Raw genomic sequence first — 15,731 nt, forward strand, 5'->3', positions numbered from 1 at the left:
CATCAGTATAACATGAGTGTATCTTCTACAGCTGCATGATAGTGGAAAAAACTAATATTGTGATTTTTTTCTAACCCTGCAATATATATTGCAAAATGGAGAAAATGCAGGAATGTATGATAGTTGACATAATGTCCGCCATCTTGTTGACAATATACCATCACTGATCTTACTTCTTGTCTTGAATGTTGCAAGTATTGTTTTTGCTGTATTTGAGAGTTATTCAGATTGGCTGCACAATATTAGAATATTTTGCACTGCCAACAATATTGGTAAATATTGCAATGAAAATATCAGTTGCCATATATGCTTATTTTAATTTCTCCTTTTTGCCATCACTCTTTTCCTTTACCATTTTGGACAACATCATTAGTGTCCGAGGTAAAACTCTGTCCAACTGGCTGAATATTACATTAGCATAAAAAAAATGCAAGTTCACACTTGGTATATACTTAGTTAACAATTCATTATAGTTCAACCAGAGCCATGTTTTTATTTGTCTTATAAAATCAGCAATAAGGGGAATTAATAAAGGCTTTATTAAATGTTTTTAGATTTTTGTAACAAATTAAAAGTGTAATTTTAGAAATAATTCCTCTCCTTGCTGTTTTTTCAGTCAGTCTCAGCTCTTGACCTCCAACCCAGTTTATTTTGGATAAAAGTGTTTTTCATCTGAAGTGTCCTCAACCTCAACTACTCTGACTCTTCATCCCACTGTTAAATCTAGAGCTGGAGCAATCAGATATTTTAGTAATGATGTGCTTTATCAAACGGATATATTTGCTCCACAGCAGGTGTTCCCGACCTTTGAAGTCCCCCGCTTACCTCTGGAGCTGAGCAGGCTCACGTATGCATGTTTATCCTGCCCCACCATCTGAAGCCAGTTTTATTATTCCTATGTAAAGTTCTCTAGCCAGGCCACACGGTCACCTTGATGAGTCATCAGGCTGGTTGTAGCCTGGAGTTAAAGGTTAACTCAAGTTTCACTGTGAAACAGATCAACTGAAACAATAAAGTTTGTGATCGTGAGTGAAGCAGTGGTGTAGGACAAGTGTATTATGATAGAGCGAAAGTGCAAGTGTTGTATGATGTAAGGTCTGTGTAAATTTCACTTCGGTCTGTGTGTGTGTCTGCAAGTTTTTTTCTGTTTTCCTGGGATGGACTGGTGAATTGTTAAAGGGAATCCATTGACCAGAAATGGGCACCAGGAGCGGAATGATTGGGTAGCGAAACCAAACTCCCTGCTGTGTGGGACAAGAGAGAGCAACCAGGTCCAAACGGACTGAGAGCATTCAGCTCAGGTGGTCCCAGTCAACAACTTGCTCCTAGCCACTCCCACTTTACCTGAAACAGAAAGATGGCTCATCACATTGTGAAGAGGGAGAACAACCTTAAACTTTTACCATCATCTCTTTAAGGAACAGAATCCCTATCTAGAATCCACAACATTTCTTTGACTTAAAATTCATCTAAAAGCAGGGAAGTTCCTCATAAGCTAAACCTTGACAGAAGTCCAACTCCTCAAATTTCCTTCTAAGAACTTGTGAACTTTATGTGAATGATCTAATTTCCTTTCTGAGATTGTTGATGACTCTCAGAGCCTATGTGGCATTTTCTGACTGATGTCTGTACTCCAGTTTGTGTGCAAACCATAAAACAATATCTAAAGCATTCAACACCAGAACTTTGTTCAATCCATAATCTGAACATGTAGAGAGAATGGACAAACTGCAGACCTACCGAGATAGAAGCAACTGACAGACTGGGCAAGAAAGCAGGTGAAAGCTTGTCTTTAGTTTCTTTTATTAGACACATTTTTTGGATATAAAGGCATACCTGACATGTGTCAATATCAGGCTTCTGTCTTCAGTCGGAGGTGTCAGACTCAGGAGGAAGTGCAAAATCTGTGGACAGGACTGTTAGTGGAATAAAGAAAGGCATTGTTGAAGGAACGGCTTAAATTTTTCTTGTAGTTTGACACGAGGAATGTAGGCAATAATGGAAAACAGGAAGGAGTTGCTTTGGTTAGATGAGACAACACGGTGATGCATGGTACTGACATCAACAGGACCTTTTCTTTAACAGGAAAAGAGAAGCAGTGAAGGAAATGACAATGAATGCATTGCATACATACAAATTTTAAAAACCTGTCATTTCATTTTGCTCCCACTTCACAATCAAATACAACCTCATATCATTTACAACTTTCTGTTTTATTGCGATCAGATCTCCATCAGATCAGATCTTAACTTCACTAAACTCTTTGAAGGTGTACTTTGAACCAGGAACTTGAACTGGACAGCAAACTGGTGTAGGAAAGGCTTGAACAGGAAGACACTGTGGTTTTCCTGTCTGCATATTTTACACCCTTCAGATGACAGATATGCAGAGCACTAAAATCTACTAAGTAATTTCTAAACCAAAGATGTCGACCGTTGTTGGAGACCTGCTGACTCGTGGCTCTGGAAGGCAGACAGTTGGATGTTTCTGGAGCTAAAACAACCATAGATGGGGACACATACGTGTGTGTGTGTGTGTAGGATGTTGCTGCTTGACCTGAAGGTGAGAAGACAAGAATGGAGCCAAATGACAGCAGCTGATGCTTGTGCTGCTGTTTGTGGTGGTTAGTCAGTGTGGAGGTGGGGGCCGCACCGCTGATGCCCTCAGCTATAAATAGACCTCTTCTTTCTGATTAGCTCCATCTTATTTCATGCTTTTTTCAGCTCGTTATCACACGTCACATCTTACACCAACTCTTTATTTCACTCCTTGCACCTGCGCTAACATTCTCCTCAACAAACACACACACCTGGTTGTTGCGCAAGTAAATCGCACCTTGCAGCGTTGACAGCCATCGGTCAGCGTGCACTTTGTCATGACCAAGGGCGCTGTCGACATACAGCGTGGAGTGAGCGAAAGCACAGCTTAGAGATAAAAGAACCAATCACGGGTTTTTGTGCAAGTGTGTGTGCGGGCGTGTGTGTGCGTGTGTTTGTCAGGACAAACAGTGCCGAGCTAGCAGGGTCTGAGATAAAGACCTAATTGCACAGGGTGGTGTGTGAGCTCTGTGTTTGTGTGTGTTCACTTGAGTAGGTGTGAAGATAAAAATATGAGTGTGGAGGATAATAAGAGGCGGAGAGCAGAGAGCTTCATGCACTTTGTCTTTTCATGTATCTTTGGGTCTATTACTCCACATTTTCCTTCAATCTGTACGGTTTCACTCAGAAGAATGGCCAAATTATATATTGAAAGTAAAAACACTTGTCTTGTCAAATCCTCCTGTAAACAGGGTTTCCCTCAGTGTATCATAGGCCTGATGGGCCACCAGGCTTTTCTTGCCCTCTCCACCACCAGGACAAGTGTTGTTTAGTGTTTCTTTTTCACCAGTAACAGTGAACGCCATTTCTTAACACAATAAACACGGGGAGCCGCTGGTGGACTGCTCTAGCTGAACCTGGGCTTAGCAGGTTGTCTGGGAGAAACCCAGTATAAAAATTGAAATATTTAGTCTGTGTGCTTGTAAGGTGGACCTCACCTTTGGACCACAGTTTCCACAGTAAAGCAGAAATTTCAGAAACAGCCATACTGGTCATTTCAACCCTTCTGTATCATTGAGGTCCAGTTAGGGGCAATACATGTGAAAAACTTACTTTCTAGTAAACTCCTCATACTTGCAGTGGACCCCTGCCTATTCGTGGTTCAGTGTTCATTTATTTTTCTGCTGAATGTAACTCACAAATATTCACCTATTTGTGGATTTTTTTGTAGAGGATATCAAAAATATTCAAAATAAGATACATCTTGGGAAACTGGAATGCCTATTCAAAATGCTACTTGACAGGCTATTGGCTGGCATTTGCAAAGCAGCCAATCCAGCAGCGCATTTGTTTCTCCAAAGTGTAAAGATCATTTTAAAGAAGTTCACTTCAGTCAAAATGACTAATCTGCACAAGGAAACAAAAACAATATGGCTTTCAATAGGCAGGTTTAGGAACTTATTTTCCAATAGGACAAAAAAAAAATCAAGCCAGATTAGCATCAAAAACCTGACATGCTTTATTAATGATTTTGCTTTACTTTCCTCCTAATGTTGCTGTGTTAAACTGTTGGATAATTTTCATGGTTTGGACAATTCGGGAGCTGCAGTAGCTGAGGAGTTAATATTATAAATTTATGTTAATAGTCACAGATAACAGCAGCGTACTTCCAATCTCATTATTAGAAATTTGACGAGTTTGTCATTTTAAAGTAGACCAAAAGTAGATTTGGAAGAGTTGAACACCATAAATAGTACTTATTAAATGTGATTATGGATCACTGACTGGTGTTTTCCGTTCAGCCAAACACCTGCTATTCAGCCTCCAGAACGGCAGACGCGTAATAATATCATGGAATAATGCAGTGAGTAAATTACCCATATGTCTGTCTCTCCATCCATCTGTCTGACTCAGTGTGAAGCTAAACTATGTTTCAGGTCACCGTGCAGATTGTGCCAAATTACAAAAAATTACACACACACACACACACGCCCACCCACACCCACACGCAGGCCAGTTGGGTGCAGGCAGAAGGGCGCTGAGAGTGGGTAATGAGAAAAAGGTCCTTGTGCATGAAAGCTCACGTCAGCATGCCAGCTTGAGACACACACGCATGCACCCCGACATTAAGCTGGTCAGTAACACCTTCATTAATATTAATATTAAATCATTGTTCAGCTCTTTTTTTACGTGGTGTGACGTGGCTTTATTCTGAGCTAATCAGGGTGACATGATTTACCGTTTGACTTCGAGTCTCTGCAGTTCAACACTGCATGGAGAAAATCTCTTGATTGTACCCTCACTGTGAAAGAACTGAGCTCTTTGGTGTCTTCACTGATGCTTGAAATGATTGATCAGATTCATCATGTTAAAGCAATTATTGAAATAATAGTCAACTAATTTAGTGTACAGATTCAAAAAAATTGCTGAAAGAATGTAAGAGCTGTAATTAAGCCAAAATTATCGAAGAAACACATACATTGTGCATTTAAGATAACAAAACAATATTTGTTTGTAAATATTTTCTACCCAGAACTCTTCAAACTGCAGTTTTAGCTTCATCTGTTTCAAATTCTTTAAGAAAATTAAGTGCCTTTTGCTGTCCAACGATTAATTAGTAATCCAAAAAATCAGCCCTACACTGCAGAAAGGGTTGAGCATAGAAATATTGTTAGAAGTATTTTTTAGCTGCAGATGCATCCTTTTCTACAAAGGATCAAGTGTTCACTAATGAATGCTGTTATTGCATTTTAGGCAATAAGATATAATTATTTTTTATTTAAAAAAGGAAATGAAACATTTGTTTAGTTGCAGCTTTTAATACATTTCTAATATACTGTATATAAAAAAGCTTAAATGAAAAATCCAAAGACTGTGCCAATTAAAGTTAAAATAATCAATGGTTGCAATGCTACTTGCAAATATTCATTTCTGCGTCCTAAATCATCTCCAGTGGGTATGGAGATTATTTGCAGTGTTTGGGATCATCACACTGTTCATGACCCAGTTTGGGTCGAACCTCAGCTGGCAGACAGTTGTCTTTACGTTTGTCTGGGGAATGCAAAATGAGAACAAATCACCAGCCTGCCACCACCATGCTTTGCAGTTGAGTATTTGTCATCCTTGAACGTTAAGATGACTCGATCGTACATCTTATCAACAGCAGAATGTTTGTATTTTAAAGTTTTGTTAGCTTCTTTTTCATCAGACACCAGAAACTCTCTTGGCATTTTCAGCTTAACATACCATTACCTCTGAGGCTGCAGCATCCAATTAGGAGTTTGTCCTTGTTTCACCTCCCCGCTGCAAGGGAAGATGGGAGGCAAAGTTTCAGATTAAGTGGCTGGTTGGCAAGTCATTAAGACATGGGGAGACATGAGTGGGAAGAGTAAAAATTGAGTAGGAGCACCTAGGGAGACGGAGAGACGCAGTTATCATGGCGCCTTTTAATCATGCATGCACTCTGTGGTTTTGCGTGTAATTCTGCTAGTGGAGGCAGCTGTGAACATTATATATAGGAGAAAACTGCAGAGGATCAGAGCTGGTGGTCTGAAGCTGTGATGTAATTCTGAGGGAGGGATGTCTGATTGATCTGAAACATTATGCTGCCAGAGGACAATGCTAACCCCGTCACTGCACACTGCATGCTTCCAACTGTCTGCATGATGCTTCTGCAGAGGTAACCCTTTCATACCCTGAGAAGGAAACTAAAGATTCATGTGTTGCTGTGTAATATCATCTCTGCTGCCTGGATGTAGATATAATGCTACTGGCATTGAACTGTCTTCAGTCAGAGGCCTCTTCAGATTCACTGCAAAACAGACTGCTTTTGGATATTATTCCTGCCCACAGCGTTACCATCCACAACGACTAAAGATGAGTGGATGATATGAGTTATGACACTTCATTTCCCTTTGGGATACATAATATATTTTTAATTCAATTGAACAAATTCGTTGGTGTAAGTTTTTTAGATTTTTATTTGTGTCATTTTATGCGCTACTTTGTCAGACTTCTCATAATATCTGACTAAAATATAATTCTGTGGCATTTATTATAGCAAAACGTGAACAACCTGAAGGGATTATTCTTTTGTAAAGATGGCGGCTGTGCGTGATTGCAGAAAGAGCCGGCCGGTTTTAAACTGTTACCGGTTGCCATAGTTACCTGCAGTAATCATGTTGTTTTAGCATTAGAAATATGTTATGCTACCAAATTGGCTTTAGTGGCCCATTATTGATCCATAGGTGTTACGTTCAGAGGAGTTAAGATAAATGGTGAGAAAAAATGTCCCAAACATCAGTCGCTACACATTACTTACAAGAATAGAATTCAACTTTATTGTCATTGCACTGTCACAAGTACAAGCAACGAGATGTAGTTTGCATCTATCCAGAAGTGCTCTACGAGATATAAATATTTATTTACAGATGTACAAGACTATGTATGTATGGACTATAAGGGGTTATAGGAAAGGAATATTAAAGCAGTTTTACTTACTGTACGGACAGCTTTCAGTAACATATGTGTTGTCTAAAACTGTAAATCTTCATTAAAATAAAACATGTTTAGCGTGCAAAAGGACAAATGAGTAGTAATATTCCTTTTTTGGTCACTATTACTGGAAAAATGAAGATGAAGCAGGTAGCTATCTGAAATTAAAAATGTATCAAGCTGAACGGAGGCTGTGTGATGAACTAAAAATAAAACCTCCGACATCTGCAGTTGACCAAACCTGCACCAGGCAAAGAGAGGTGATTGCTGTTTGGTCGATTCTGGCTTGCTTTCTGCAGGTGACATGCACAGTGTAATGGGTGCTGACGCAGCGTGACGTCCGCTGATGAGGAGTTCAAAGTAACGATCACCAGTCGTACATTGGTTAGCTTCCATTAGCTAGGTTACCTACCTGCTGATTTCTGCAGGAATAAAAGGCCTATAGTGAAGCACAGTTAATGAGTGGGACAATTCATGGTGGCCCAAATGAAGACCAACCCGGTCAGTTTGATAGAGATGGAGAAATGCATCTGGTTGTCTCTTCCTTATGTCCTCCTGTGTGGGGACGATGTCCCTCTTAATTGTCTCACAGCGTTCGTCCAACCGGCTTCTGTCTCTTTGCATTGGGGGGGGAAGCTTCCTGGTGACCCGTGTTTTGTTCTCTGCTGCCCATCTCACCATCATCGCTCGCTGTGTTTGACTTTGTTTGATCGTCTGTCTGCCTGGCTAACCGGGCCGCCGTTCTGTCCGTGTGCTCACTGCAGTGAAAGACATCATGGCATTTGAAACAGCAGGACGCACTGTGTGTCTAAATGTCAGCTAAGCCCATTGGTAATAAACCCTCCCTTACGTCCCAGTGTCTGTTTTTTCTTTGTCTTTTTGTTATAGTCTTCCACCAATTTATCTCTCTTCTAAAAGAAAAAAACCTTCTAAAATAAAAACTGACTTTCTTGTGTGTTTCTGTCCAGGATCATCCATGAGGACGGTTTTTCTGGTGATGACGTAAAGCAGTACAAGCCTGTCGTTTACAGCAACACCATCCAATCTCTGGCTGCCATCGTCCGCGCCATGGATACGCTGGGCCTGGAGTACGGAGACAAAGAGCGCAAGGTCAGAGAAATGCTTTCCAAAACAGATCCGCCGCTCATGAGCTGCAAAACATACGCACCGCTTCCCAAATGTGTTGACCGGACTTGAACTACAAACTCAAATGCTTCACAGTCACAACCAGTTTATTTATTTTCATTTCAGCAACAACACAGTCAATGTGCTTTACATCATAAAAACATCATGCAGTCATCAATTGTGAAACAAGCAATAAGATTATATTTAGTCATGTATCATCATCAAACTCATCTACACATGAAATATGTGTTTCACTACTTAAAGGCAGCTCTAAACAGGTGGGGTTTTAACTTTTATTTAAAGGAACTCAGTTTTCAGCTGTTTTGCCGTTTTCTGGAAGTTTGTTCCAGATGTGTGGTTCATAGAAGCTGAAAGCTGCTTCTCCAATGTTTGGTTCTGGTTCTGGGGATGCAGAGCAGAACCAGAACCAGAAGACCCGAGAGGCCAGGAAGGTTGATACAACAACAGCATCTCTTTAATGTTTTTTTTTTTTTTTTTTTTACTGCTAAGCCGTTTATAAACTAACAACAGTATTTTGAAGTCTATTTTCTCAGTGAAGGACTTTAGAACTGGGGTGATGTGCTCTATCTTGATGGTTTTAGTCAGAATGCCAGCAGCAGCGTTCTGGATCAGCTGCAGATGGAGGATTGACTTTTTAGACAGACTTGTGAAGACGCTGTTGCAGTAATGAATACGACTAAAGATAAACACATTGGACAAGTTTCTGTAGAACTTGCTGAGACATTCTTTCTCTAATCCTAAAAATGTTCTTCAGGTGACAGAAGGCCACCTTTGCATTTATCTTTATGTGACTCTGAAGGTTCAGGTCAGAGTTCATCACTACACCACCACTTTTTCAGTTTGATCTCTAGTTTCTGTAATAACTGAAGCTGTGCTGACTCTAGATCTTTCCTCTTTGGGTCTAAAGATAAAAACTTCTGTTTTGTTTCTGTTCAGCTGGATAAAGTTTTGGATTTAGGATGAATTTGACCCACTAAGCTTTGCCTCCGGTTCCTGACACAGAAACACACTTCCTGTCTGTCAGCCACCTTGAGTCCAGCTCTTGTAACGGACTCACGTATCAGAGCAGCACACTCCTCTACGCCCGCTACTCTTTGACCTCTTATTACGTCTCTGCAGATTTAATGATTACTCTGTAATTATCTCTGTCATGGTCAGTGTTGGAGAACACTATAACTAATGCACATATTAACTCATCCTGGTATGTAATGACTTGGTCATCAACTGGTGCTGGAGGGGTTTGTTAATGTTAAACCTCCATAAAACTGCAGGGATGGAGCGGCAACATTAATGATCAATCAGAAGACGGGACAGAGATCACATGACTGAAGCTGTTCAGCAGGGTCAGGTTAATGCTTACTCCACATCATGCAGTTTATAAAGTATTAATCCCTTTGTGAGGTTGATCATGTTTCCTGCTCTTTGTCTGTATAGCAGCAAATTGTTGGTTGTTGGAGCCATTTCTTCTGATATTTGATGTATGTCTCCCAGATGTAAAGGCTAATAGAAAAGGCTGTCAGCCAACTCTGTCATGCAGAATTCCATCTTGTCAGGCTACGTTAGTCCTGCTTCTGCCTTTGCTAAATCCCCACAGCAGGCAAGTTCAACATGTAATACGCTAATTGGGGATTATGTGTCTAATCCAAAGAATAACACCAGTTCTGTCTGAATTTGGAGCAATGGGGTAAAGGTTAATTAACAACGCGCTTAGTTATATCCAACATCTTTATCTGTGTTTTGCTGCAACTTTGGTGCTAAAACACTCATAAACAATTTGTAAAGTCTCAGGTTATAGGAAATTAACTTTGAGTTTGCTCCATTTAAATGGCCATGGCACAATGTGGGAAAGTTTTCACAGAGGCTGTTCAATAGATAACGTTATACCTTTACAATTAAGCAAATTTATCTTTCAGTTTTGATTTTGACTTCAAATACATACAAAATAGTATTTGAAGCGCCAGCATTAGGCAAACAAATAAAGGAAAATCATTCTTTTATTTGGGAACAGAGACAGATTTACATCATGTATTCAGCTCTCATTTTTTTATTTGTAAATTTATCTACATTTAATCCCAAAATGAATCAGATTTTATTGATGTAAGAAGTTTGTGTCTCATTGCAGAAGAGACATAAATCAAATATAAAGCTATCTAAAAGGAGCATCAACAAGAAAAAATCAGCTTTTATCCACATTTTATTAAAAATGGCATGTTGAAAAATACACCCTTCTTAGCTGTAAGGTCTCCATGCAATTACCACAAACTGTAGTTCCCTTCACAGATTATCTATTAGCTTCAAGTCAGGATTCTGAAGAGTCAAATCTAAAGATGAGTTTGAGCCTTTTACCTGCCAGAGGTGTGAATAACTTTGAACAGCTCCATAAAACTTGCAGTGAACTGAAATGAGTCAAAAACATTTCATTGTGAGTGAATAAATGTTTGTTCCTCAGTTCATTTCCAGTCACTGCCAGATCATTGTCCTGAGTTCCTGTTCTGCTGTCTGCCACAAGCCTCTGAATAGTTTTTTTTTTTTTTTCCATTTTTGCACCATAAATCATTAACCTGCTGATTGCACGTTACTATCATGGCTGGTTCTGCATTTGGGTTCTCCTTCTGCAGCTACATTTCACACAATGAACACTCTGCTACTGGCTTTAACCTCTTTCAAAGGCACAGAATATTTTTACTCACAGCCAAGCTATTGATGTTCACTGCTGAGATGAAATAACAATACGCCTATTGATTAAGATAATATATCCGTGTGTGTGTTGGAGTGCTTAGTACACATCGGCATTGCGTTTCCTGTTGGAGGTGACGGCTTCAGCTTTAAACCTAATGGACTGCTGCTGCTGGTGTGTGTGTGTGCGTGTATGAGGTGTGTGTTTGGCACTGCATTATGTTGTTAAATCCTGACATTTGAAAATATCGGATTGTAAACTGCAGAGAAATACTCTAAACGGTTATAAGAATCGACCTCTGACTAAGGAAGATGGTTACTTTGATTTTGTTGTTGCATAATTTCATTTGGTGGGATGTAAAAATAAGTCAGTCCCCGATGTCGAGTATCTGAAGGTGAAGACTATTAAGTTTTCTCCACGGGGGCTTCATGTTTTTTTATTTCCACCGCCTGAAGGCCTTGCTCCTGAAACCTTGAAGGATGCAGAACAGCCCTGTTTAGTCCGCTTTAGTCGAACTCCAGACCGTTTATCCAGAAAGTCCGGTTCATTTGGGGAGGTGTGAATGCTAATCGAACTCTGATGCGAACTAAAAAATAAATGATTTGGTTCATCAGAATGTAGCTTGAGACCACTGGTCTGAGTCTTTCTCATGCAGAAAGAAAAAACTTTGTCAATACTCCACTGTCGGAAAATTGATTGCAATCTTGGCGCTTCCATTAAATAAGAGACACAATTAAAGTCACGTAAATATGTTTGTTCATGAAATACATCATTAAAACGTGATGTGGCTTCATCCTCTATACACTTCCTGTCTTCCTCTTCATATTTTCTGCCAGAAGTAACATTCGGCTGTTGATCATGTGATTCGCATGATGCAAAAAAGTGTTTTTGTTGCAATTTTGAAAAATAAAAACACACAAAAAACAAAAAAACATTTCATCCTAACTTTTTATTGAAAAACAAGTTGTTTTTTAATTGACGTGTTCTCATTAAGTCATGGTAAATGGAAACACGGCTAGAGAAATGCAGAGATCCATGATGTGGTGAAATACATGAGAGGATGAAGGCAGATGATCTAAAAGTAGAAGCATTTTAGGAGACAGTGGACATTAGACAGACAGAAGGACACAGTGAGCTTTGTGTAAACTACAGTCTACACCTCACTTCCCCACCAAGGGACCAGACACACCGACTCCTATAAAGCACCAGGAGGGGGTGTGCGTGTGTGTGTGTGCATAAACACACCTTTCCTTATATTAAATAATCTTTTTTTAGTTTTTCAGGATGGCACTGATTGCTACCTTTGGCGCTCGCTCTCACCTCATCTTCTGTTAGCACCGCACCCACCCACCCCATCTGTTCCTGTGGCCTTCGCTGGTTGCTGTGGCAACCTGGTGTTTTGCCTTGCTCTCAACACATTCCGCAAGCTTGTGTCCAAGGGCGGTGTGACACACACACACACGCGCGCGCAGTGACAGCAGGCCTGAAATAGACTGTGCTGCCACTGCCGTATGAAGCTTTGAGCACTTTTCACTCAGGCCTGAAGATATGAGCCACTTCACAGCATGTGGGAGCATCTCTCTGGATGCTCCTGCAGTGACCTGTTCAGTTCAGCTTTGGCTTTTCATTGCTTCTTTTCCAATAATGCAACAAGATTTGGTCACACACTGCAAAAATGCAAAATCTTACCAAATATTTTTTGTCTCACTTCTAGTGCAAATATCTTAGTATGTTTAAAAGAAGACAAAACAAACTTACAAGTAACTTTTCAGCATTGTATAGGAGCTTGGTTTTAGTCAATAATTCCGTAATATTGATGAAAAGATCTTAGTTTCTTTGGCATGAAGAAAATGTCTTAATGATATAATACTTCACTTAAAATCCTATATCTTGCTGAAAAGTTACCTGTAAGTTAGATTTTGTCTTATTTCAAGTTTAGTAAGATACTTGCACTACAAATTAAACCAAAGCTACTTGGTAAGACATGCAATGTTTTTGCAATGTCTTTTGAGCCAAATGTTTATGGTGGCCTCCACTTTTACCAAAAGGCCTTTGCTCAGATGTCTGGTTCATAGCGAGAGGAATGGATGTTTCCATTAGAGGGAAGCTACATGTTGGTAGTTGTTGGCACTGTTGTCTTTCTGCGAGAAGGTTCTGGGTTCAAATCCCAGCTTGAGATCTTTCTGGATGAAGTTGCATGTTCTGCCCATCAATTCTTGAACTGTCTAAAATCTAAAACATGACTTTAAATTGCTTTCAAGTGTGTATGCATGGCTGTTTGTCCACTTTTTGGTGGCCCCATATCTCATGGCTACATTGTGATGCTATTAATGTTTGTTGTTTTTTTTATTAAGAAATATTAACCTTAAAATAATAAAGCCTGCTGCTTGTTGATAGAGAGCAAAGCACACAGTATGTCGGTAACATTTATTGGATTTCTGCTAAACTCCAAAAACCAACATGGGTCAATAAACATGATGTTTATTGAGTTTTCAGGTCATATGCTTTTAAAAAGAAGGAAAAACTTTAAATTTTATAGTTTTGAGCTGCTGACCCCTTAATCACCAGATCAAACAGATAAAGGGAACAGTGGTCTAATAAATCTCAATCTTAAGCTGGTTGGTTGGTGTATCTGTCACATGGCGATAATGAGAAAAATAAAATTAATGGTTTAACATACTGTTCTGTCAGAATGTTAAAATGTGTAGAAACCTCTAAACTGTCCCTGGGGTTATGACACCATGATGGATTTGCAGATTAATAAAAAAAATGGCTGCATGAAACCTTCCAAAAACAATGGCGATAAAGCATTCGACCGACTGAGATCAGATCAGCTTTTCCAACACAGTGATCATGCTGCATTGACAACAAACTACCTCAGGGAGTTAGATCCTCCTCATTAATTATTTATCCCTGCTATTTTCAGCTAAAATGTATCTGCAGCTTGATTTTCATAACTGCTAAAATTTCAGGTTTAGACCAGATGTTGCTCGTCTTTGTTGTTTATGGATAACTGAGACATGAATTGGTTTTGTTTACGACCTAAAGATGCTTAGTAAGAGGAGAGAGGTTGAACCGTAGAGAATATTTCAAATGATGTGACCTCTTAGATTTATGTAGTTTTACAGTGGACATTTTATTTACTCATTATAGAATAGAATAGAAATATTCTTGTGTCACACAGGATGACACAGTGGAGAAATTCAGATATAGCATCAGATTTTAGGTTTCATTATTTTTTATCTTTTGTGTGAATCTGCATGCCAAACAAAAATAAATTAGGAATAATGACGTGCCATACAGTAAGGACAAAATAATAACGTAAAAATATTAGAAATGACAACCTCCGATCCAAGCAATGTGGAACTTTAAAAAAAATTGCATACACATCTGTGTATTGAAAAGCAATAAACTATTTCCAATATATGAAAAATATAAATTGTGCAATCTTTACTTGTATTAAATAAATGTGTTTTTTGTAAATTAGATTTTTTATGAAATCATGGCTGACCTTTCTTCCACCTATGCAGAGCTTCACTTTATTTTTTTGCTCTGACTTTTCTGAAAGCACCAAGACCTCTTAAGAGTTCGCCTGAAGCCATCCTGTGTCAGCTGTTTAGTGAGTCTCTGCATTACTGATGGGTTAACCTTTAAATCCATTTTCCATATAGGAATTGCTTCAGTGGATTCAGACAAAGCTGGAGAGATGGCAGTATGTGTGTGTCTGTATTAGATGTTCGGTGCTTGCTGGGCAGTTGCGGTAAAGATCCAGTTATTCTATCGCTCATAAACAGAGAATAAATGGCACTAAGTTTCACATGTTGCTGCGGAAACAGAAACTCATTTAACAAAGCAACTCCACTAGAGTTTGTTTAGTTCCCCAAAATGTCTGCAGTTCATACTCCACTAAGAACAAAGTTTAAGATTTGAAAAAGGAAATAAACAATGCAACTTCTTCTCAACTAAAGCACAAATACTTTGGAGAAACACTCACCATTTCTACTGACTCTTGAAGACAGAGAGGCTGCACCATAAGGGGGGGAGATGGGATGAACAGACGGATGGGATGAAGCAATGCACCGGCCAGAAAGCAGGCCAACCGGCTGGCCTGTTGTTGTGGAAACAGATTATTCTGAAGATTCGTTTGTGTGTGTCTGGATGAGTTTTAGGTTTGACATCCTTCCTTAAAATCCTTTCTGCTCATTAAAAGGAAGGACTCCCTCCTTCTGAACACCCCGACTTTGGTTCTTAAATATTAATCTACACTTTAACAGTTTAACCAGGATACCTTAGTGTCTGAGATTATTTTCTAACTATTGATGTGTTTCATAGAGGTGGCAAACAGACGTTTTTGAATCTCTAAGCTTCCCTTTGAGTCACCAACTCAAAACCTTTCTTTGTTTATAAAGAAAGTTTTGCTTTTAATCACTAACAAAAGAAATTGGCCAATGAAACTATGTTAAGCTAATATATGACAAGCAGGAATGGCTGACAAGCAAAAGCATTTGACCAAACTGGGAATGCTGGATCCTGGTTCAAGAGATTGCCAAAGGTGAAGTCAGAAAGATAAACCTGGTCATTGATGGTGGTAGAAACAGTTTTCACTGAAGGAAAGAGCGCCACAAAATCTATAGATCAAAAGACAGAGAAGAAAAAATCTTACGCACACTTTAAGACAAATGCAGTTCATATCCAGAGACCTGACAATCTAATCCAATACTGTAGATGGTTATTGTATACACATGTACTGTACTGTACATATTCAGTTGTTTACAATACTTGATGAAAACCATTTGTTTAAGAAAGCTCAACCATTGTGGGGGAATTTATAATGATTAATGATTGAATGATACAGTTGGAACTTAAACAACATCTGA

General features: G+C 39.2%; 1 protein-coding gene across 2 annotated transcripts in view; it reads left to right on the forward strand.

The window, feature by feature from the left end:
- Positions 1-15,731, forward strand: part of LOC116730937 (guanine nucleotide-binding protein G(o) subunit alpha) — a 109,559-nt gene that overhangs the window by 17,834 nt on the left and 75,994 nt on the right. For both annotated transcript variants that reach the window (XM_032580520.1, XM_032580512.1), the window contains exon 3: positions 8,000-8,141. In XM_032580520.1, the coding sequence (XP_032436411.1) occupies positions 8,000-8,141 (142 nt within the window). The remainder of the gene's footprint in view (positions 1-7,999; positions 8,142-15,731) is intronic.

Source organism: Xiphophorus hellerii, chromosome 2 (genome assembly GCF_003331165.1).
Source record: "Xiphophorus hellerii strain 12219 chromosome 2, Xiphophorus_hellerii-4.1, whole genome shotgun sequence".
Lineage (NCBI taxonomy): Eukaryota > Metazoa > Chordata > Actinopteri > Cyprinodontiformes > Poeciliidae > Xiphophorus > Xiphophorus hellerii.